Here is a 24,406-nt window from a genome sequence, read left to right as displayed (position 1 = left end):
TTTTACCTGCTGGGACCTTGTTACCATCTGATGACAATTTCTGACAGATGTTCAGCAGACAGCTGAGGATCAGCTGCTTTGTATATTCCATATTTTCTCCTTTTGATACCGCAGGTTCCAGACACCTATACATTCATGAAAAAAAAAAAAGATGGAAAAATAAGTAACCAAACTGCATATTAAGACACAAATAAGAAATTGCAATTTTAATTCCACATAAATTCTAAACTGAGGCTTCCAAAAAGTCTCTGCCAAAAGCTTTGGCAAAGTTTCTTTGCCAAAAGTTTCTTTTTTTATTTTCAAATGCATCAACTGGTCTAATCAAAGATACTTATCAAAGCACTGCCAAAAACTTAAGTATAACCTGGACTATAATTGCTAGTCTATGTACAAGCAAGCCATAAGGAAAGAAAGACAAATACTCAATGTACATATAAATTTATCCTAAGTGCCTGGATATAGGGCTGGCAGGAAAAACAATAGTTTCCTTAGGTTACACTGGACTAAGACTGTTCCACAATGTATTGGGAGGAATTGCAAAGCTTAGAGAATTATAATAGCTCTGCCAAAGACATGAATCCTGCCAGTTATCCCAGTTTTAGGACAGGTGTCATCTTTCTTGGTAAGCCCAAGCCCTCTGCCCAATGAAGTCTTCATACAAGAGAAGCTATGCATCAGGTAAAAATCTTACTGTTTCAAAGGGAAAAAAAATCATAACTTCCCATTCCCCTCCTCCTCCTGACTGGCCTAAAAGAAGTTCAGTTGAAAAAGGCAAGCTAAGCTACAAGACATGGCAACAAAGCAGAGACCCAGTAGCCCATATTTCCATGCTTAGGGTGTCTGCTGCAGCAGAGAGGGGTCCAGGCTCTGTTTTACCTGCTCAGAAGGTTGAAAAGCGCAGGTACCAACATCTGCGGATGCCGAAGCTTCTTCTTATGCTGCAGTAACTCCAGAATAAGCATCACCCTCTGCCAGCCCAAGTGCCTTGTTTCTGCTGCCAATTCGGCATTCTGAGGCCTTCTTAAAAAACAAGAGAAAAAATCATGGATTTTCAAAGGAAATGCTACAGTGCTTCAGGACACGCCCCCAACTAAAAAAAGACATTTTTTCTTTTACATACATAGTATTGTATGTCCTTTACTGCTGCTCCCTGGAGGGGGGGCAGTGTGTGGGCTTTTGATTGAAGCAGCAACATATTTTAAACAAACAACAACAAAAAAATTTCAGACTGAACTGGAAAAAACAAATGTTTCTTGGAAACACTTCTGGAAGTGGGGAGGAAAAAAAAAATCTGTTACCAGGTAACTGTCCAAATGATGATCTGCTTGCCATCCAGGAAACTTGCTTCTCTGGAACTACTAGTGGTTAACACACTGACTATGCAGGCAATGGGGGATGTGTGAGCGTGTGTGTTTGTAAAATGTGACAGGGACAGTTTATAGATGCATCAGTCTAATAGGTGATGATTATTCAAAATGGTCAAGTGAAGGAAAATTAGAAAAGCTATTCCAGGTTGAACCAGGAAAATTAACTCAGTATCCTGTTTCAATGTGGCTGAAAGAATGTTTAAAGAGAGTAAGTACAGTGAACAAAACAGTTCCTTATGAGAATGGAGAGAAGAAACAGGACAAAGATTTAAAAATTAGTGATTATATTACCACCTTATTGGAAACAAAATACTGTTTTTCAGTCAACTATTGAATATTTTGATGAACATCTGTTAGGTTTCAGCCAAGTGTGTGTAATTTGTCCATGCACCTATATTTAAAACTAACCTTACTATTAAAAAACTGAATCTTGTTCAACTGTGTCAAGATTCTACAATAGCAACTGTCAACATTAAATATACTGGATTTTTAATATATTTTGACTGTATTTCTATCAGCTCTCAAACAGCGACACGAGTTGGTTTTCCCATGCCAAAAGTAGCTTGGATTTATTTTATGGTGAAAAGAAGAAATGGTTGCTTGTGTTTTCAGTACAAACTATGCAGTGTATTAAGACAATACATTTGGTGTTTTCAAACTGCAGATAATACTTGTGGGTTTCTAGTTACTTCACCTCTGTTGCTGCATGTTCTGCCTTCTAGTCTGTTGAACAGTGGCCAGACTTTTGGTGTTCTCAGGAGGCTCCAGTTCTTTGACAATCTGCTCAGCACACACTGTAATCTGAAACAAAACAATAACAATGCAAGCACCAATGAACAATTTGTCACATCACATATCTGTGCCCTGCCTTTTTTAAAAACACATCCTTTTCATGCACATATGGATACGTATATAATCCACATATTCCTGTCATATCCCAGAAAATGAAAATCAGTGCAGCAGAAAAGAAGTGACTTCTGCTGAATTCATTCACTTAGTGTAGTAAATGACTGATAGGTGGCTATTAAAGAAACACCTTTTAAAAGCAGTCATTTTCAAATAATAAACTAAACAAATTTTGTCATAGCAAAATTTTCATGCCATTAACACTATTCTATTATTTGACAAAAAGCTTCCCATTCCCTTCCCGCTATAAATGATATAAACAACAAGTGTTACTGAATGTAGGTGACACAAAATCACACTGAAATGGGTTTGAATATATTTCTGGAGGTTGCCACTTACCCCTTTAAACACACTGCTGATTGTCTGGGCACAAAGTGGGTTCTTACAGTTTAAGAGTAAGTCAAACAATACTTTTAGTAGCTTCTGTTGCACCATCCCATCTGACACAGCTGCAAAGAATGGCTTAGTAATCTACCAAAGGGGAAAAAAAGGATGCAGAGAGGTTTACTTTAAGAGGGTAACAAAATTGCAAGGTCTTGAATTAATTTATGTTGGATTCTGTATGACACACCCCATCATGCAGTACTGCAAAAAATTGCATATTAACTACGTACTTGTATATATCCAGGAATCTTAAAGATGTAGACCACATACATGTGAAATATCCAACAAACTGATTTCTGAAATTTTTCACACAACTGACTGGTGTGGGGAACAAACTTGCTGTTGGCAGCCTTTGGGAAGTACATGCCAACACCGGCCAATACAGGCCCAAATTTGTAGCTTCCTTCAAATTAAACTATTTCTCACCTACTGTATTTTATTGACAATTTTTCCTCAGATGGAAAACATTATGTTTTCCATAAAACATAAAAGCTCTTGCCTGACTGACAAAAACTTAAAACCTGTGGAACAGTAGTACCTGTAAAGATACAGGAACTCATCTGCAAACAAATAAAGTATTGCTATTTTGTGCTTGTCAAAATGCAAAAAATACAGCAAGCGGCAATATCTCCTTCTGGTAATTTTAAGAGTTCAAGTTTTGCAGCCTGTTTAGATGTTTCAAAGACACTATGGAGACACTGAAATCTTGTAGTAAAAATAACACAGGTTGAAAGCTATGGACTCCTCCACACAGAAAGAGCCCTTGTAAATCCAATCTCAAACACAGCTAGCTGCTTTAAGCATAAAAATAAATAAAAGGTATTTCATAAAGCCATACCTGCCCCAGAGCTGTGATTTGAAATGGTGGAATTTCTTCATATATTTTCTGGGTAGCATGCAGACTTTTGATAAATAAATCCAGACTCTGCTGATTCTTGCACAGGAGGGTTGCTGAATGTTCATTAAACTTTCCAAGGATTAGATGCAGGAGAATGACTTCATCTTTTAACATTGCCTCAGCTTTCTTAAAGACCTTCTCTAGCAGACGGTTTAGTACAGGCAAGAGGTGAGAGAGAACCATCTGCAAAGAGAGAAAATGCGTAACAGAGGTTTTTATCCATTCTCAATTTAACAACTTTCCAGTAGCACAGCTTCATTTTACTGCAGCTTCCCCTCTCCTGGACCACACTGCACACAGTATTTTAGGCAAGAGCTGTTCAACTGGAAAAATACAAGGCATAATATGAGATTACCCCAAGTACCTGCTCATCTGTTCCCTGGCTATTCTCATTTGCAGAACAGTATTTCATAATTGCAAAGTACAGAAATAAGGTAATTTTTCCACCCATTTATGACTGCTGTTTTCCACAAAACCCAAACTTGAATTAAAACCACTCACCCCCTCTATGCAGTTCACAATCTCTTCAAGACACATACAACTGAACAGAACATAAAAATTCAAATTTAATTCTTTTTTTTAACTTTGAAGTCGTATTTTTTCCAACACTTGGAGAATTCTGAATGTGCTAGATAAGAGTAGGTTAATATATATAAAAGAAATTCACAGTCACTACTTAATACCTTGCAATTCTGTACAGATAACTCTGTGTCCACTAACCAAAGTAATACATTTCTTCTGAAACAGTATTTTTTAGTACTATCAAGGGAGTTTCCATAAAAACTCCAATGCACAATTCTGCAGCCACTACATTTCTGGAAGGAGCATGCAAATGTTTTCTGTTTGAATAAATCATACTTTGCAGCTTTACTGCATATTATTGGAGGTGTCAACTTAATACCTAATTATCTAATACATTATGGAATTATTTAACAGCATTATTACGAAATGATATGTGATTTCAGCATTTCACTCAAGTGCAGAATCCATAAAAAAACTCAAAAGGCAGCACTTACTTCACCATGGATTTCATGAAGAATTTTCATTAAGTTTCTTGCAATATATGATGGGAAAATAGGGCTCTGTACACAATCAAGTATGTTTTCCAAAGCTTCCAACAATTTTTTCTTCTGGGATTTCTGTTTTGACTGTGTCTCAAGCTCATCAAATAGAGTTCCCATAATCTAGTTATTAGCACAGTGAAAATTAAGTTATTTTCTTGCAACAAAAATGCCTTAAAAGAACAATTATTGTATGCTTTCAAAACACTATCATCTATATATAAACAGTTGTTCATCTGGAAATAAACCACTGTTAATGCCTCTTAGGTTCTCAGCTCTCTGCTTGTAATAAATCACTGGAATGTTTTTATAGTTCCTAAAAAAATTATAAATCAGTCCACTATAGGATACAAAGACAAACAACTTTGCTGGTTAACCTGATTTCTTTTCTGTGAGGTAGAAGCTCACAGCAGCAGACAAAACCTGAATTAATGTACACCTTAATTAAAAAAAATACCTGCGCTATATATGTAGGGTCGGATACAATCTCTTCTGTCTTTTGCTCCAAATGCTGAAGGAGAGGATGAAACAGAGACTCCTTTATTCCTCTCAAGGAATGGAGGCAGTTCAGAGCAGCCCTTCGAACTTCACTCACAGGACTACCCAAGTTAACTAGCAAAGACATCACCACTGCAAGAAAAATGAGGGAAGGAGGAGAAGAACAGAGCAAAGTGAGTGGTGAAAATTTTACTGCAGCTTGTCCCTGAAGAGGCATCAACATTACTTTGGAATTAAGAAGTCGTCTTTTTTCACTGTAAGCCTCTAATGTACACAAAACCAACACAAGTCTCACAGATTCATGACTCTGAACTTCATCACAGTTCTTATACTCATGTTTAAGCTCAGAGTTCATATATTGCTACTGACTGTCACACCCTGAGACTGCACAGACAGTAATGTCCTGTAACTGACTCCTTCAGCACAGCCCTGTGCTCCTTTAACACTTATAAAATTTTAAAAAAAGTGGCTTCACTTACTTCAGGCTTGGACTTACAACTGCACCAGTGAATCAGCAAGAGAACTGTCTCAGCCCAGTGCAGCTGAACGTAAGTAACTTGAGACACCCTTTATGGTATAAAATATTGTAAAATTGCACAAAATTAAAAAGTACAGTGATTGACTTCTAAGATGAGAGACAGACAGACAGACAGATACTGTTTTACTTTACCTGGAGATGATGGTAATAGCAGTTGTTTCTTTTTCTGGCTTGTTTGTGATTCAAGCAGTGCATAGCCAATATACAGAGCTTGAGTCTGTAACATTGCACTGACTTCATAGTTCAGTTGATTTGAAAGGTTATAACTGTAAGTCCATAAAATGGAAAGGAATTTGAAGAGAATCTCTGAATCTTTTAGATGCACCTTAAATTTAACACAATGGAAAAGAAAAAGAAAAAAAGCACTTGTTTGACTTATTTGGCAAACTACTACTGAAAACATTTGATAAACCACCCCACCCACTTCAAAGGGGTACACCGAAAGAGAACTTTGTCTCAGAAAAACAGAGAAACAGTGTCTTTTGGGAAGAAAAAGTTATTGAGTAAATGCTGCATGTATACATAAGGCCATGTTATTTACATATGTATATGAAAAACCAGGAGATGATGTAATAAAGAAACACAAAATTTCTCCTGGTAGTTTTCCTTCCAGTTTCTGTATTTAAACACTACCAAATTTTACAGAGCAACCCTTTGTTGTGCTACCAGACAGAACCAAAACTTTTTGCTCAGACTTTAGGCTCTTGATCTTGTCCTGCAAAATCAGTGTTATGCTGCCATCTTTGCCTCCAACAGTACATTTGTGTTTTGCTTTTTAACTTTAGGTTTCCATTATTACATTTATTTAGGATTAAGTAATCCAGCTGAAGCTCACACTGTCATCTCCTCACAGTACTTGAATACCACAAGCAGTGTTGCATGACCTGTTGACCATTTTTCTCAGTTTTCCTTAAAATTAACGCAACCATGAAATAGTGAATGACTCATAATTCAGAGCAACAAATGCAAAAGTAATACCTTGAAGAAGAGATTCATCAATGCTCTGTACTGAAGAGCATTGCTTCCTTCACTGGCTCCACTGACAAGCAGGTCAAACAGCCCCAAAAGGAGGTGCAGATAACCTTGGCTATTTTGATACAGAGATTCAGGATTCCACCAAGATTCCCCTAAAAAACACAGGTTTTAAGTAAGACACAGCAGGAACATAGGAACACCCTCAGAAACCAGGAGAAAACACACATCTCTAGTTAAAAGAGGACAATACATTTGGTTGATTTCATGTTCACCAGTAAACAATCTTTACAGATGTCAGTTGCAAAGGAGAAGGTTAAGGAAGCAACATCTCCTTGATTCCAACAACTTCTGAAGGAAAAAAAAAATTAACTTTCCTTTTTCACTCGTGTAAGAGACAGGCAAAATCGAACACCTACCTTTTGGAAAGGACATGGAAGGTTTTAGGCCATTAATGAAGTTTTTCAACAAGAACAGGACTATAGCTGACTCCTCCGCATGAGCAGTCTCATCACTATTGAGCTTTTCTATATATGCACTTAACAGGTCCTCAGGCATCACAGTGTCCTCTCCTGTTTCAACAGACCAACTTAGGGGAGTTTCCTGTGGATGAAAATTGATTTTAATGTCACAATTCCATGCAACAGAAAACAGAAATTTAGCATTAAAATTCAGCAACATTTCATTTCCAACCTCCAAAGAGGTATCCTTGTGGAGTGAATTACATTTCTGATTTTACATTGAAACTTGCACCTGCAGTTTTAAAATCTATGCCAGCTCTTCCTACCATAATTACAGTGTACATAAATGAGGTAACAGAAGAGTAAAATACCATTCTCTCTAACATATCTCTACAAAGGGATTGGGAATTGCAGCATTTTTGACAGTCAGTTTAACACTTTCATCTAGCTGTTCCAGAAAAATAATCCATGTTTCAGATACTTGCATATACAAAAAATCATTAATGGAACAACCTGAGGTCAGAATAAATAATTACCATGTGCCACTATGCGTGTATATGTGAGGGAATGTACACACAGAAACACAACCCTGCTCACATGGGTTTCTCATGCACAGAAAAAAAAAAACTTAAGAGCTGTTTCTCAACAAAATATGGAAACACACATAAAATTAGAGTAATTCTTAATGGTACTATTGCCAAATGTGTGTTTTTGCTCTGAGAAACAAATGAAAGCGAGAGTTTTCACTCCTTCTCCAAGTTTCTGAACCTGGTCTTCAGAACAAACAATTAAAAAAATCTTCTTAATACTGTTTTCAGTATCTCCACACTGTTTACATCTTACCTCTGCAGATTCACAAGTTCTGAGATTTTTAATTCGTTTATCCAAGAAGTGGAAGACTCTGATACACACTGGAAAATAATTGCCCTTCACCTGCGTACCGCAGCAGTACTGAACAAGCACTGCAGCAATTATATGAGTAGTTACTTTCTGTCTCACACTGTCAGATTCTGTTTCAGCAACGAGTATCAGGTCATCAACCTTACAAAAAAGAGTGGAGGACAACAAAAATCAGTACGACAGTGGGACTTCAATATGACCAAACAGAACATGTAAATGAAAATTGGTGTAACACTGTTTAGTTTCTATCCTAACTAGAAAGTTACTGTCTGCTGTAATTGTACTCTTTGAAACCTTGCAATGCACAAACATCAGTTTCTACGAACTACTCACAGGTATACTTGCTTACTCTCTAGAAATTCTTTTTCAAGAAAGTAAAAACTCCTCAAATTTAGTTACACTAATTATTTGTCAAAAAAGGTAACGACTTTTCCTTAAGTTAAGGAAGAAATTGGTTTTACATGGATGGTCTTGTGGTTTGGAATTTTTATATATATATATGTAAATTGTATATAAATACATATAGGCATATATATATATGTACATGTGTGTGTATATATATATATAAAATTAATATATATAATTTCTTATATATACACACACACATATATGTGTATTTGCCTAGCAGCTTGATAGCATACTAGTGCCTAGCGCAGACATGCAAAGGTCTTCAATATCACATTTGTTTGATTACAGTCACCACCTGAAAAGTAAAACTTCTCTAAGGCAGGGTTGACATGGTATACTTACCACTTGTAATAGTAAGGAAGGGTTGCCTGACGGGAAATTTCTAGAAAGTAGCAGAATCATTTTCTCATTGGCCACTCCAACCAACTCTGCAGACTCGGTAGACTGAATTGCCTCTTCAAGAGCTACTCCAAGGGAAAAAAAAAATCAAATAATCTAGGTATAAAATTCACATATTAACATACTGGTGGCTCGATAATGTACAGAATCAGTCAGAAACATACTAAACAATTTCCACCTCTTTTCAATGAGATTTTTGAAAATCCATTCACAGTTACAGCATGATAGCCTGATAGTGACAGCCTGCCTCCTTCAATATGTGTTTAGGTTCAATAAGGATGAAGTCCAAACCTGCCACAAGTTTTCTCTTATCAAATTATTTACAAGGAACACTTTACCTTCTGGCCAGCCTTTCAGTAAAGGATGTAAGGAGCAGAGATCAGACTGTGACAAACAAACAGCCATTTTCCAATCTGCAGATTTTGAATTTGCATTAGTGATTATCATAAAAGGCAACAACTGCATTACAGCTGCATCTAGCAGTTCTTTCTTCTCTTTCAAAATCTCCTCTTTGACTAAAATTTTTACTGCTTGCTCCAAAACCTTGTACCTAAAAGAGAACAAATAATGTTGAAAACACATTACTCAATCACATCAGCAACATTTCTTTGATTTGTTCTCTATTTTCCATGGTGATTTTCTGCATCTAAACAGCAGTAAGAACAAATAAGGAATTAATGGGTAATGGTATGAAAATAATTAGACATCTCTCTTGTAACACAGCATAGACATAGCATAACAAAAAGCATTTGCAGAGAAACACTGTTTTTAAAGTATAAAAAGCTTTATAGCCACTTTTAAAAAAATCAATTTGCATAGAAAGAATGTAGACTCAAAAAAACCCCGCATAAACATACCACTTTCCTTCCTTTGAAAGATCAGCTTTCTGGAAAATGTTCAAAAGGCTTGACACTATTACTTCTGGATTGACTTGTTCCCTGAAAATCTGAACCATAAGCAAGAAAAATGAATGAAAATACAACAATATACAAAACAGTCTACCACATCATAACAGAAAATGCATCTGCTATACCAAGTGGGAACAGAGATCAAACATGACTAACTGCATTCCTGCTGATGTTCATGTAATGAAAATATTATCAGGTGAAAAGAAGTAATATGGCTGACCAGTATGCCCTCTTGATATGCTAAAGTATGGAGAATTTATTGAATGTGGAAATGTTTGGTAAAATTGATAAACAATATGCAAACGATGCTATAATTAAATAAGAATTGCTTTTACTTTACATTGCATCTGGATCACAAAACTAAAAGGCACATTAACAAAAGACAATAAAGTTTAAAGGAGTCCTCACGTGCTTCTATTCCTATTTACTGGTGATCTAGAATGAATGAACACACAAGACCAATGCCACTACTGCCAATAATATTCTCCACTACTACTAGCAGAAGCCATAAAGACAGACTGTTACTCTAGCTGGAAACAATCAGTACAATGCATACCAGAGTCCTATCCAGTAAACCTGAGCTGGAGCTCAGGACTTTGCCACTATCAACTGACCAAATGACTCGCATATGGAAAAACTCAACTGAGCACCTCTCACTGGAGTAGTGTCTTGTGACTGCACCACTTTCCATCCAAAAGACAGATAGTGTGGCTTGCCTTTTTATAGAAAAACATACAGAATAAGCAGGAATTGTGCCTCAAATAACAATCAAAGATTTAAGTATGCTTCAGTAGCTACATTAAAAAAAAAAAAGAGAAACAAAATTGATACATTCACTTTAACTGCCTACCCCTTGGTAAGGGATCAGGGACCAGAGATTTGGGGGGAATGTGTGAGATGGCAAACAACAAAAGCCTCCTGTATTTGTGCTGCTTTATCCTGTTAAAGGATAGAAGTCATGCCATAGGAACACAAGGACAAGAAAGACAACTACAACAGAATATATTCCAGACACACAAAGATTCGATACCAGGTAAAATCTTGCATGCCAAAAACACACACTTACCTCCAAAGAACTGAGAGCAGACATCACAACATCTCTGTTGTCATCCTTGAGCCGTCCAAAAATTGCTTCTTCTATGAAAGCCTGATCAAAGCCTTCCTGAAAAAGTAAAGGAAAACAGAGTCAAAAGGAAAAGAAATCATTTGTCTGTAGAACACTTTACAGGCTTTTAATGAAATATCTGAATTCTAGTGTAAGAGAAGTGGTAACATCATCTAAATTAAACCTAACAGGCAGACTTTCAGCAACAAAAGAAAGAAAACTAGAAATACTAACTAACTGGGATTTTATGAGAATGCGAGCAGCTTAATCAAGAACTATATCCAGACTCCAGAATATGGGGAAATGGTGACAGAAGCCTACTGAAAACACCATGAAAAGCAGTAAGGATGATACAGGCACAGTTTCACATACAACTTGTCTTCAACTGGTAAGTCTGGCAAACAGCTTTTTGAAGAGATTCTATGTTAAATCAGTTCTGTAAGGGAGAGGTTCAGACACAAACCTTTGAAGTTTCAATAACATCTTTCAAATGCTGAAGAGCCAGGACCCGCACAGCAGGCTGAGGATGATTCAAACTAAGCAGAAGGGAGGTATCAGAGACTTCCAGAAACTGAAATACAGATTTCACAGTGACCCCATTGCATATTAAAAATATTTTAAATATACATAAGGATAATGGGAGACATTCTTATGGCAATTTTTTTGTATCAGAAGAAAACCTGCACAATCAAGACCTAGAAAGTTAAACTACAGTATAATGATATTGTATAACTGTTTTAAATTATTAAATTTCTTCACTGTTGCAGACAGTTTTTGGAAGATAGCTTGCAAAGTACAGTAAGCCACAGACACCATTATGTCCTAGAAAAGCATTACACTTATCTAAGGATTCTGAGAAAGCTCTAGACAATGTCAGCGTGACAGAGCACAGATAGAAACTGCTAAAAAGGCATCCCTGCTAGTCCAATTGTGTGCACTTATCTCAGGAACCTTAAAAGCTGGAAGAGAGTCATATGCCTTTGTTCTGCATGCCTTGGGTTTCTGTTAATCCGCTTGTTACTCAGACACAAAATCTGTGCCTCTGTTAAATCAGTATAAAAATACAGGAAGCGCTCCTTTATGTAGTTCATCATGTTTGCCTAAGTGCTTTCAGTCTTTCCATCACTACAAACAACAGCCATAATACTAACCAGCTCAAATAATAAATTCCTTGGCCAGATCTGTTGCAGTAATGGTTATTCTGTGTTAGGCTGAGTTTCAATTGCTCTTCAGAAATGGCACAGGAAGAACTCTGTGGTCACTCTATTCTTCCCTGTTACCGACTGCAAACATTCACAAAATCAGTGCAAGGAAAAGGACCAAGCCATCTTCTCTCAGCAGTGATAAAGCTGTTTCTCAGCTTTCCCAAAACAGACACCTTTGCCACAGACAACATCCTTAAGTAAGACGAGGCCTTGCTGGGCACCACTGTGTCGTCACTGTTGACCCCTACAGTGTATGTAGTGGCCATGTTTCTAAGGAAAAAAATTATTGGTAGTAATTGGAGCAGGTGGAAATGTATACATTTTAACCAGGGAAAAAAGCTCACACTTATGAGTTCTTATGATAAAAAATTAACTTAGAAGACCTGATAAGTTTTGCTTAACCACACTTTTGACCAAGCTCCCCCCAAAATATTCAATCAAGTTAGGGTCCTTTATTTTGGTGTTGGGGTTTTTTTTTGTCTTTTTTTTTCTTTTTCTTTTTCTTTTTTTTTTTTTTTTTTTTTTTTTTTTTTTTTTTTTTTTTTTTTTTTTTTTTTTTTTTTTTTTTTTTTTTTTTTTTTTTTTTTTTTTTTTTTTTTGTGGAAATGGTAGATAGCTTTTTAATAAGGAGGAATAGAGACCAGAACTCTGTCAAAAATCAGCCTTCTAACAGTATAACCATATAAGAGCTAGGATCATAATCCTACCTACCTTGTACTTGCCACAGCTTAATGAAAGAGAAATAAATTGATGAAAAAGATTTTGGTCAGCCTCATCTGCGCAATCTTCCAGGTACTTCTCCAACACAGAGTCTAAGGCTTTAGGATATCTGCCAGAAGACAAAACCATCAATACTTTCTGCAGAGGATTATAGAAAAACATGTATTTACAGGAGAAATACAGGGAAAACCAAGGAAACTGAATGCACATGCATTCATTCAAACCGGGTATTTTAAGTGGTTTTGCAAAGGCAATAAACCATTATGTCTTAACGCAGATGAACAATATGCGGACCACTAGGACACATAATGAACAGAGAAGGTCATGCTACAAAGTAAAGAGCTGTACAGAGCCAGTAGGTCTGTGTCCATGTATTACAGTGATAACAAAATATGTAAGGACATTCAGTAAAACAAAATTTAGACAGCGACTAGGAGTCAGTTATTTTGTATCTATTTCAGCAAGACTATTGTGCTTACTACACCAAATAATCTAAGATCACAGCTGATATCACCATTCTACAGACTGAGGGTCTGTCATAGAAAAATGCAACTTACTTTCTCTCAAGAAGTCTGATGAGAGGAAGGATCTTTTGATTGAGTGCAGCCATTTTGGTGGAATTAGATTCAATCTCTGTGCCACAGGAGATAAACTCTTCAAGAAACTTGCTAAAATTACAAACAAAAGGAAAAGCCACCATGTTTTGCAAACATGAATAGATAGCAAACATTGTTATCTTTTCATTACTGTTATAAAGCAGAGTGCTTAACAGATTAGGATTAATATACATTATTTACTGAAAGTAGAGATTTGCCGCTGGCCTCAAGTTTCACTCTGTCCCACAACTATTCCTACAAATGCTAAAGGAATGGCTCTTCTGGGTTACTGAACATTTAAATTTCAAAATCCACATCTGGACTTAGCTTATGAACTCATAAAAACATGCTCATATAATGCTAATGCCATTGTCAGGAATTATTTATTATTAAACCAGAAGTGACTGCACTACTGCATAGGAAAAAGAACTGAAGTCAACTCACGAAGCCAACAGGGAATCTAAATCCTTTTCCAGTGGTATACTCTCAAGAATAGCTTGAAGATGCTCGATATAAATGTCATTTTCTGTCTCCTCAGATTCTTCTTGCTCCTCTAAGGACAGTCATAAAAGATGAACAATAGTTAGAGAACAGCCCACTCATACTGATTAAAGCAAACAGCTTCTATAGGCATCATCCTCTGCTCAACCAAGTACACAACTTGAAGATCACAATGTTCATCCAGCACCAACTCTCCGTGATCCATTAGCAACGCTTTATACCAACGTTGCTAAAATGCCAAAGCCTGGATCGCTGCCAATAAATTCAAGGATGCATGTTTCTGTTTTAGACCTGCTGCTAAAAGCTGTGCCAGCAACTTCCCTAGAGCATTCCTTGGTGTGAATCTGGACCTTTTTAACAGCATTCCCAGTCATGATTCAGCATTACAAAGTCACAGTGCAAACAGACTCTCTAGCACAGATACAGGCTGCAACTGCATGCCAGCCAGCCTTGCTGCCCCAGGCTGTTCCCAGGCACATTTAATTCACTGGGTAAACACAGCTGTCCCCTAATTAAACCACATATGGAGTACATGCAATCTACCCAAGCTTTCACAGTACTACAATACACCTTTAGGAAAAAAAAATTTTAAAAAGTGAAAAAAATAAAAGCAAATACACAAAAGCTCAGTCAGGTCTTCACAGGTACTGGCACAGTTTCAATGGAAGAAGCAATTACACAGCTGTGACATTCACCACAGTTATCCATCCTTAAGGCTGATCCAAGTCTTACGAAGAACCTGTGTCAACTTACCTGTATCACTTTTCATGATGGTATGAACAAGGTGAGGCAACAGGTAGCGGAGGAGAGGAGAGATATCATAGCCTGCTGAGAGGCCTTGCAAAAGTGTTACCAGTTCTGGGGTTTTGCACAGATAATTGAACGGCCTGCACAATTGAAAGGGGAAATAAAGAAAAGTATGTATGCTCATCTGGGTTTCAAACACTTTCAAAACTATGCAGATTTCATGAGGATTCAATTTTCAGTAACAGGTAACAGCCCCATTGTAAACAAACACTGAAAAGATTCAAAGAGCTCCACTTAATTCCAGATGCTTATTGGCAAATTTAATATTCAAGAAGAAAAGACGGTACTGCCAGCCATGTAAAACACAGGTGCTGCAATGGCACAGTGAACCTACCTACATTTTTTGCAAAGCTGATAATAAAAGGAAAAATACTTGTATGAATTACAGGAAGAGATATCCTCACACTGCAAGGAGCGTATCTATCCCCCAGAAGCAGCAAAAGGGATGAGAAGTAATTGTGCAATGACAAATCCTCTGAGGAGAAGCTTTCGGCCCACACAAAGCTTCACCTTGTCTCCTTTTACACCCACCTGGCTGGATGCTGCATAATACATCAACCTCACACCTGCACTTTTTAACCTATGACAGTGTTCAAGCATCTGGAAAGTCATCACTGTATATCACTCATAAGATTTTTCCTATTGGAATACTCCTCTCTGCCAGCAAGCAAATGCCCTGTATCATGTGGCATTTATGTTCACATGCATTTACCAGAGAAGCCAACTGTGCCAGATGGATGGGAACCTACCACATGAGCCTCCAGGAGAACACCTCACCTGAAGTGAGACCAAGCAAGTGGTGGTAGAGAAACACTTATGCTTCAGGTGTTAAACTACACCAACTCAAAGCCCTTCCATCAAAGGGACAGAATATCTTTGCACTTTCCAGAAAGCCTCTTACTTGACAGGGCTCAGTTTTGCACACTGACACCAATCCCTTACTAAGAGAAGCAGCAGAAGCACCAAGAGATGACCAGCTCACACCACTGACACTCCTCTGCTGCAGTGAGCATACAAATTTTCAAAGTAAGCCAAAGGAACTTGCAAGCCCTTTGAAATGTCAACTACCAAAACTTCTGACAGGGAAGTATCCCTTTAACAATGAGGATATAAAAATTTCAAATTATCAAAGCGCAGTTTGGAATTTTAGAAAGTGGGAAAATCTGATTTATGTAGACTTACTTTCTTCCAAGTTTATCTCCTTTCTGAGTTTGCAGAAGTAGGTTCAAGCAAGCCAGCCCATCCCTGATTAATGAGGGCATTTTAAATAATGTCTTGCTTATCTGTACCATCAAGGAATGCACCAAGGAAGTCTCCACTGTCACTTTTACTGTCATCTGGCAGATTATCATGTATGTTGCAGCTCTGTAATCCTGTACAGAGGATTTCAAGCCCTAGAAAAAGAGATAAAGGTGAATTTTTAACACAGAATAGCACAAAAGAGTACATTAACATAAAAATATTTTTTATTCTGACATCCACGGAATCCCACTACATTCTTTTCCATGTGTTAATGTTTAAGGGATCTATAAACTTAACTTTAAAGGAGAAAAAGCTGTTGTGCAGGGTCCACAGATAGAGAAGACACATTTGTTAACTACTGCTCTGTTCGTTGACAAAGCAACAACCATGGACAAGAGAGGATATTAAAGCAAGCTGTCTACCCTGACACAATTTCCTCATGATCTAGTGCGATACATTGCAAAGCAAAGACACTCTTCAAACCATGTATCCATTTCTCAGAGCTCCATTCCTCACGCAGAGTAGAAAACAGTTCTTAAAGTGCTCATCTGAGGTGTGGAAAACGATTATTTCCCATGAACCCTCACCTGCCTGAGGTTTCAAATCAGGCTGAGTGGTACAGTATGTATCAAAGAGGATGTCTCTCTCGGAGGCTATCTGCAGATGCACATCTGCAGAACACAGTACACTTCATCACACAGGAGGGAAACAGCTTCACCTACCTTTTGGACATAAGGGAGCAGCAGAGAGACCATAGTGTCTGTTATCTTTTCTGCAGCTCCAAGAGCTGACACAATGGTGGAAGCATAAAACACAAGAAGAACTCTCAGTTGAGCTGAGTTGCCGGGACACTCTGAAAAGACCTGGATCACAGAAAAAAAAGGGCTGTTCAAACATCAGGGCAAGTGGAAACGCACATATGGCTTCCCTCAAACCACCAAAATCTTAGAACTCCAGCCTGCAAGCTCCAGCAGCTGCTGCCGGCACAACTGAAGTCACCTCCTCTCACAGCAGCAATCCTCACCAGAGGTTACCGCTCCTCCTCACAGACAGGGCAGATGGAAAGGGGTGCCTGGTTAATCAGAATAAGGCAGCCAAAATCACCTGTGATCCTAGTGTACTGCTCAAGTCTCAGAGCTGGACAGCCAAGAAGCTAAATGGTGTTATGTTTAACACCTCCTTCTACACCTGTGAATAAACTCTGTTACTGTGTCTGCTTTACTTAGTTTGACAGCAGGTGCATCCTAGTTCTCTAAATAACTGGATCTGTCATACATCTTACCCTTCTGAGACTACAGAACTAGCCCTCTATTTGACATTAGCTGAAAAAAGTAAAAAAATTTGCCCACCTTCTAACATCCTCAATTTCAAATTCTCATTAATATTTGAAGACATGTATTTAAAACACCCACGACAACCCCCAGAAGATACATGGAAATTCAGAGCACAGTTAAAGACTAATAGCAGGAATGAGTTTATCGAAGAAATTAAGACAATTAAGTACCCTGAGGCAACACAGTAAATAATACAGTATGGCCAAATTGTTTTGTCATGGCTCATTGGTTCTCAGCCACTTCCTTATAAGAACTTGTGACAGACTGTCATCTTCACAAATTATAATAAAAGAAATCCTCATATTATTTACTCATAAATGATTTTACTATTTGATATGTGGTTCAAAATAGTAAGAAATAGCACACTACTATAAAAACACGGGGAAGACAAAGTGACAACAAACAATGTTCTAGAATAAATTAACAACCTTCACAGATTTTGCCACCAGCCTGCAGATGAAATCCATGAAATCCAGGTCTTTGTAGCAGTGTGTAATGACAGTACCTCTTGCCAGTGGAACTCCAGGTTTCTTTACACAGTGGAAAAAAAAGCAGAGAACATTCAGAATAAAGCAAAACACAGAAAGTAAAAATTACTATAATCTCTAAATTAATCCTACTGATCAGTTAACACTATTGAAACTGAAAAAAGTAATGGATTGCCACACACTGCTCTAGAATGTTTTGTGCCTACATTAAGACAGATGATGAAGAAAATTACATTTAACCTACATGCAAATAAACATACATTTTGGTAATTGATGTATCTTCCTAGCAGTAGCAAATACTTACACCTTAAAAGCGTACTTTAACTTAGCCAAAACAAAGAGTAATTACAGTCAAAGCTTTTTAATATCAACTTCACCTTTAAAGAAAGATAGCAGAAACAACACGTGGGCATCCAGGCTCCATTCCTGTAATTAAACCTTTTAGCACAGTTCTACAGCTAACCACATAAATTGGTGGACCATATTCATAAGCAGAGTAGAAGAGTCAAGATATTATTAAATAAAGTCCCTCAAGGTCCTTCCATGTTGCATCTGTTAAGTACTTTACCCGTATTGGATCCATCCAATGCCACTTATGAGTTGGGCTTTTTATATCTAGAAGTTGAATAACTCTCACAAATAGATTAGTCTCATGATATGGCAGAACACAACCAATCAAACTGTCTTGATTGTAGAGATGAATGTGAAATCTAAGGAAAAGAACATACATATGTAGTTAAAAAGTATCTGGAAGCCAAAAAGGAAAAAAGATCCATCCACATTCTTCTCAGAATACCTTGTTTACTTGCTTTTAAGCAAGACCTGACATGGTTGTCATACTGACTCAGATCTATGGTCCACCTACAGCCCAAAAACTCAAGGTAGCCTGTATGTGCTAGAAGAAAAAAACAGTGCTATCATATTTTTTCCCCTAACTATCAACAATTTTATGTCCCTGTACAATTAAAAATTACCTTAATTTCTTCTGCACAGATTTCAGTATTAAACCAGTTGTTACAATAATCCAGTATGAATCTCTCAGTATAATACATCTATAGAAAATTGCAGTTCAATGAAGCAGGTTTCAGGAAAATCACACACTCTTTCAGGATAAGAAGTACTGCACTTCCTGCATTTGGACAGGTTAATTTATATAAATAAATATAACATCACAAAATACTTCATTGTTTTTTTCTTCACACCTTCTTAAAAAACCTTGAAATAAGAATAGTTAGGGTTCATGGCTCAGTGTTAATATCAAAACTTTGCTATTTTACGAAGCCCACTTCTAAAAGCACAATATAAAAGTGCCTCTCTCTGTAAGATGCCGAGGGTTGGGCAACTTTGGTGAAATTGCTTTTATACAGAGTACCGTGACAGATCAAAATAATCACAGAAATGTATCTAATTGGCAAAGAGAGCATCTGGCCCCATAAGGACTAAGTCTAAATGCACATTATTAACATTCTAACCTATTTTCAGAAAGTTGAAGTAAAATTATTCAAATTTTTTCTCACTGGGGAGAAATAAATCTTGCATTTGTAGCCTTATCTACTGACATGTAAGATATTCAGTGGATTACCTCTGAATCAGCCATTCAAGGCACTTCTGGGCTGGCTTAAGCATAAAGTAGGGGGACAGGTGAATGAGGAACAATGAAATATTCTTATCCAGCTGCTGATTTACTGCTTTAGTCTGAACACTGCGTTCAAGGCCTTTGGATGTGGAACTAAACAAACTGGACTGGAACTCTTCAAATGAAGGATCAATGCCCATCAGCTCTTCTAAGCCAGTGCACCCTGTGGGGAAAAAAACAAAACCAAAAAAGGGAGGAATGCTTTTAATACAATAGTTTTTGTTTTCCATTCCTACCCACTTACCTCCTCACATATCCAACTTTTCTACTATACTGGTATATGTCATCCTCACCAAGCAAAGCAAAACAAACAGTAAAGAGGCCTAAGACCAAAACCTTTGATACATTTGAACTATTTCTCAACTGACAAAGGAAAACAACACTAGCAACTATCAGCAGAGTGCTCTTGCAGCAGTGAAGGCCAGCAGCATCCTGGGTTGTGGCTGAGGGAGGGGGAAACTGCCCCTTCCATTTGTGAGCTGCAGCTGGAGCCCTGGTGCAATTTTGAGATCAGCAGAAGAAAAACATTTCTGGATGTGAGTTCAGCAGAGGAATGCTGAGATGGTCTAAGGGCTGGAAAACAACAAAAAAGGGAAAGGAGGAACTGTTCAGCCTGGAGAAGAGAGAGTCAAAAGGAAATATTCCCGCTGTCTGCTGCTACTTAACAGGATATAGTGTGGGTTATCAAGGAGATGGAGCCAGACTCTTCTCAGAGATGCACAGTGGAAGGATGTGAGGACACCAGATGCAAGCTGGAACACAGGAAACTCAAACCCAATGTATAGACTTTATTTTTTCTAACAGTGGAGTGATCAAATACTGGATCAGAGGTCCAGCATTGGATAAGAGACCATAAAAACTCCATCCTCAAACTCAGCCAAGCAGTTCTAGGGTAACTATTTAAGAAACCAAAAAAACACGCTGCGCTGCATCAAAGACACATATCTACAATGCTGCTACTTAAAATGGAAACATGCTATCAATCCGCCTGGTTTTAGAAAACAGCTTTCTTATTCAACAGCATCACACTCCTGGATAAAAAATAACGTAAAATTGGAAAGGGATAGAGCATAAAGAATTTGAAGTGTGCAAACACTGCAAAGGCTACTGCCACTTCACATTATTTGTGACCATGACGTTACCCAAGAGCAGGGCATCAGCATGTCTTCATGAAACACAGAATTCATGTCAGAAGGCACACTGGGAGATTTCCAGTCCTAGGCTCTGCTCAAAGCAGGGTTAAAAAGGTCTCCAAAATTGGACCAGGTTGCTCAGGGCATTATCCTGTCAGAGTTTTCAAAAAAGTAACTCTTTTTTTTTCCCAAGCACAATCTCCCCAGACAATCTTGTTAATTGCTTGATTGTCCCCACACTGAAAAAGCTTTTCCTTCTATCCCATTTTAACTCCTCGTCTTTGAACTTATTCCTACTGTCTCCTGTCCCCCAGCCATACACACCTGGTGCATCTTCAGGGAACCTTCTCAAAGGTAATGGCAGGCTCCTATGAGACCCATCCCAAGCCCTCTCTTCTCCAGACTGAATGAGACCAGAGATATTCCTCTCATCAACTCATTAACTCATCACTCCCTTCATCAAGTTTCCCTTATTGGGCAAATTCTCCAGTCCCTGAGCATCTTGGGGATCCCTGACTCTTCCCCATCACCTTACCCTCACGTGCCCAGAAAGGTGCTCACAGAGACACTGCTCCCTGGTTTTCCCAAGGACTGGAGTGATGCTGACTAGCCGGTAGCTTCTTCAACTATTCTTCTGACCTTTTTTGAATACGGCTTTGCCTTTCCTATTTATCTTCCTCCACCTGGTTTTTGGAGTGTTTTTAAAACCAGCGGCATCTAAGCAGCCAAACTCACCGATGGCAAAAAACGTGTCCCTGTCAATAGTCGCGGCTTCCTTGCAGGTGAAGAGCAGCGATGCCACCTCGCTGCGCTCCAGGAGGCTGGGATCGGTCTGGGGAAGCGCCAGCCGCTTCAGCTGCTCCGCCAGGGACGTCATGGCTCCGCGTTTCGGGGAAATGAGCCTCCGCAGCAAACTGGGGGAAGAAAACCACAGCAGGCCCGCCGATGAAGGAGCCGCACGCAGCCCGCTGCCGCTCGGGGCGAGCACGTGGGGCCGGGCCGGGCTCGGCGAGGAAAAAGGGGACGGAGCCCGGCGGTGACACGCGTCCCTGTCCCGATCCCGGCCCCGGTCCCCGCCACCGACCTGGCTCCCGCCGCTCCCCGCCGGGCCCACGTGGGCTGCGCGCGCCGCTCACCCGGAAGCGGCTGCTCCCGAGGCTCGGGAAGTTCCCGCCCCGGCGGCGCGAGACGGGCCCGGGCACGCCCCCGGAGCGGGAGCTGCCAGACGGGGGGCAGTGGCGTCGTCCGGAGGCCGTGGTACCTTGGCCTGTGTCAGGAATAGTGTGGCCAGAAGGAGTAGGGAAAGGATCCGATCCTGTGTCCAGTTCTGTGCCCTGCAGTGCAAGAAGGACATGGAGGCGCTGGAGCGAATCCAGAGAATGGCTAGAGAGCTGGTGACGGGTGTGGAGCGCAAGTCCTGTGAGGAGCAGCTGAGGGAGCTGGAGGTGTTTGGCCTGGAGAAAAGGAGGGGGACGTTGTCCTGCTCCACAACTCCCTGCAAGGAGATGTTAGCCAGGTGGGAGTTGGCCTCTTCTCCAAGAAACAAGTGCCAGAACTAGGGGAAATGGCCTCGAGTTGTGCTCGTTTAGATTGGAAATTAAGAAACACTGTTTCACCATAAGGGTGGTCAGGCATTGGAACTGAAGGGAAGTGATGGAGTCACCATCCCCGGAGGCAGTTGGAATACACGGAGATGTGGGATTAGGGACATGGCTTTAGTAGTGGGCTTGGCAGTGCAGGGTTAGTGGTTGACATAATGATCTTAGAGGCCTTTTCCAACCCAAATGATTCTATGATTCAGCTGAGTGTGTGCCACCTCTGGCTGGTGTCCCTGAGGAAAGCAGCTGTTGTGGCCACTGAGGATGGTGTCACCCATCCAGGCAGGTGCCTCGCAGGGCAGTGTCCCTCTGGAGGCATCACACAGGCGTGGGGCAGGCCAGGCTGCCTGCAGTGAGGCAGCAGCCAGTCCAGGCAGCAGCCATGGCGGGATGGAGATGCCTCAGCGTGGCAGAGCTGCTGCTGGCTCTGTGCTGAGCCCAGCGAGGCAACAGCTGGGCTGGGAGTGGGGATCCACCAGACATCTCTTCACAGAGAAGAGATGGAACAACTAGAACCATTAGACTTGTTCCACCTTAGGATTTTTCCTGGAGTGAGTGATGTTAGGCAAAGTGTAGGACTCCCATCAGCAGAAGGTATTGAAAGCTGCAGTGACGTGTGTGGGCTAGATCCCAGCTGTAGAACCAGAGAACGATGTAGACTGGAAGAGATCTCTAAAAGCCATCTGATTCAGCTCCAGAGCAGGGCCAGCTTAGAGCATTTTGCTCGTGGTTTTGCCCAGTTGTATTTGGAATATCTCCAAAGGTGGAAACTCCATGGCTTCACTGAGCCTCTCATCCAAGATTTGGTTAACTTCAGATTAAAAATAAATTTCTGATGTTAAAACCTGTGATGTCTCCTATCAATTTGCATTCAAGGTTGCAGGATTCTGCACCTGGAAGTCGGTGCATAAAGCCATAAAGGGAATGTGGCTTGTGACAAACCAAGAAAAATCACACAAAAATCAGAAATAAAATTTATCCCAATTGATGTCAGCACATGGACAAAATGATACCAAAGATAACAATTGCAGCACCAGTTCTGTAAAACTATTTCCATATATTGTTGAGAAGCTTCATAGCTATGACAGAAATTACAGATTTGTTTTTAAGGCTGCTGTATTTGGCAATCATTTAACATGCAGTAGAAATATGAAATGCTGATAAAAATCTAGGATTGCAGAGAATTATTTAAATACCTAATTTTATCCATTGTGAGTGTCCCCTGATTTCAACATTTTGTTGTTTCTCTCTGATTTTTCTTTGCTTGGGTTAAACCATTGTAGGTGTGGCAGCAGAGGGAGGAAATGCAGCTGGATGTCCAGCTCTGTCTGTGCCTGATGATATTTACCAGTGCCTTGTTAGAGAGTGTGAGTTAACTCTGTGTCACATTCCTTCTGACACAGTATGATCTGGATGTAATGGCAGCAATTGCTGAGCTGGTAAGAGTTGCTACCACTGCAGTTATGACAGTGCCAAAGTGTTTGGAGGATATAACTGATTTAGCAGGAGTTGATATTATTTTTCTGATGGTTCTAACTCTTGAGATTCTGATCACCTAACAAAGGAGCTGTCTGGGAGTGGTGCAAACCAAAAGGCCAGTTTTATTGCACTTTTTCACATTCCCTGTGGCTTCTGTGTATCCTTTTCTTTCATGAAACTTTCATGTGACCTTACTTTTAGCATTACTTAAAACCTCCAGAAATACACATATTTCCATGCCTAAAAATATCAAACATATTGCAAGGGGCAGAAAGTTGGTTCTAAAACAAGAAAACTAGACTTGTTTGTTGTTAGCAACGGGGTTCATTATTCAAATACTCTAGCCAGAAAGATAAACTGGAAGTTGTAAATGCTGGAATGTGTTCAGGTTCTGGTTTTTCCCATGGAGAGCTGCAAGACAAAAGTTTATACCTTTGTGCTTTGTGTTCCGTCCTTATTTGGTTCCAGAGTAAAGCTGGGATTTCCCTTGGAAGTTAATTGGAGGAACAGAGACATCTTCTACAGAGACAAAAATATTTATTCTTGATTTGACTATAAACAAGTGTTTTGTGGAAAAATAATAGCTGAGAAAGTCTATTAGGAAATATGCTTAGTTGGCATTATAATTAGCTAGGGTTGTAGCTGAGCTTCATGGAGATTAGCTCCATGCTGGACTCTAAAGAGGAGCTTTTTTGAACTGAAATCCAAACCTGTTTCAAGTAGTCCCTTTATTTTCTCATCACATAGATGGTCTGTGTAGGTGAAATTCTCATAGCCACGCTGCAGCTGAGATCACCTCTGCTGATGGCTACCATTAAACTGCAGGTGCACAGTTTGCGGGATCGGGAGTGGGGCCCCAATG

General features: G+C 39.4%; 1 protein-coding gene across 3 annotated transcripts in view; it reads right to left on the bottom strand.

The window, feature by feature from the left end:
- HEATR1 (HEAT repeat containing 1) overlaps positions 1–21,590 on the bottom strand; it is a 34,970-nt gene extending 13,380 nt beyond the window's left edge. Inside the window, exons 1-27 of one of the 3 annotated variants that reach the window (XM_041485451.1) lie at positions 21,552–21,590; positions 21,203–21,381; positions 19,281–19,497; positions 18,267–18,408; positions 17,639–17,740; positions 16,599–16,739; positions 15,817–16,028; positions 14,581–14,714; positions 13,771–13,879; positions 13,288–13,398; positions 12,722–12,839; positions 11,269–11,376; positions 10,767–10,862; positions 9,650–9,738; positions 9,131–9,342; positions 8,736–8,857; positions 7,929–8,126; positions 7,044–7,227; positions 6,631–6,779; positions 5,785–5,977; positions 5,074–5,246; positions 4,572–4,739; positions 3,496–3,738; positions 2,613–2,744; positions 2,062–2,168; positions 877–1,020; positions 7–125 (exon numbers count right to left, since the gene is read on the bottom strand). In XM_041485451.1, coding sequence (XP_041341385.1) covers positions 7–125; positions 877–1,020; positions 2,062–2,168; positions 2,613–2,744; positions 3,496–3,738; positions 4,572–4,739; positions 5,074–5,246; positions 5,785–5,977; positions 6,631–6,779; positions 7,044–7,227; positions 7,929–8,126; positions 8,736–8,857; positions 9,131–9,342; positions 9,650–9,738; positions 10,767–10,862; positions 11,269–11,376; positions 12,722–12,839; positions 13,288–13,398; positions 13,771–13,879; positions 14,581–14,714; positions 15,817–16,028; positions 16,599–16,739; positions 17,639–17,740; positions 18,267–18,408; positions 19,281–19,497; positions 21,203–21,344 — 3,865 coding nt within the window. In that variant the 5' untranslated portion in view covers positions 21,345–21,381; positions 21,552–21,590. The other 2 variants (XM_041485450.1, XM_041485452.1) reach the window with 2 other exon arrangements.
- Positions 21,591–24,406: the final 2,816 nt, after the last annotated feature.

This window comes from Pyrgilauda ruficollis, unplaced genomic scaffold, assembly GCF_017590135.1.
Source record: "Pyrgilauda ruficollis isolate IOZ18807 unplaced genomic scaffold, ASM1759013v1 scaffold70, whole genome shotgun sequence".
In the NCBI taxonomy this organism is placed as follows: domain Eukaryota; kingdom Metazoa; phylum Chordata; class Aves; order Passeriformes; family Passeridae; genus Pyrgilauda; species Pyrgilauda ruficollis.
The sequence above is the reverse complement of the archived record's forward strand: the minus strand, read 5'-3'. Positions and strand labels throughout refer to the sequence as shown.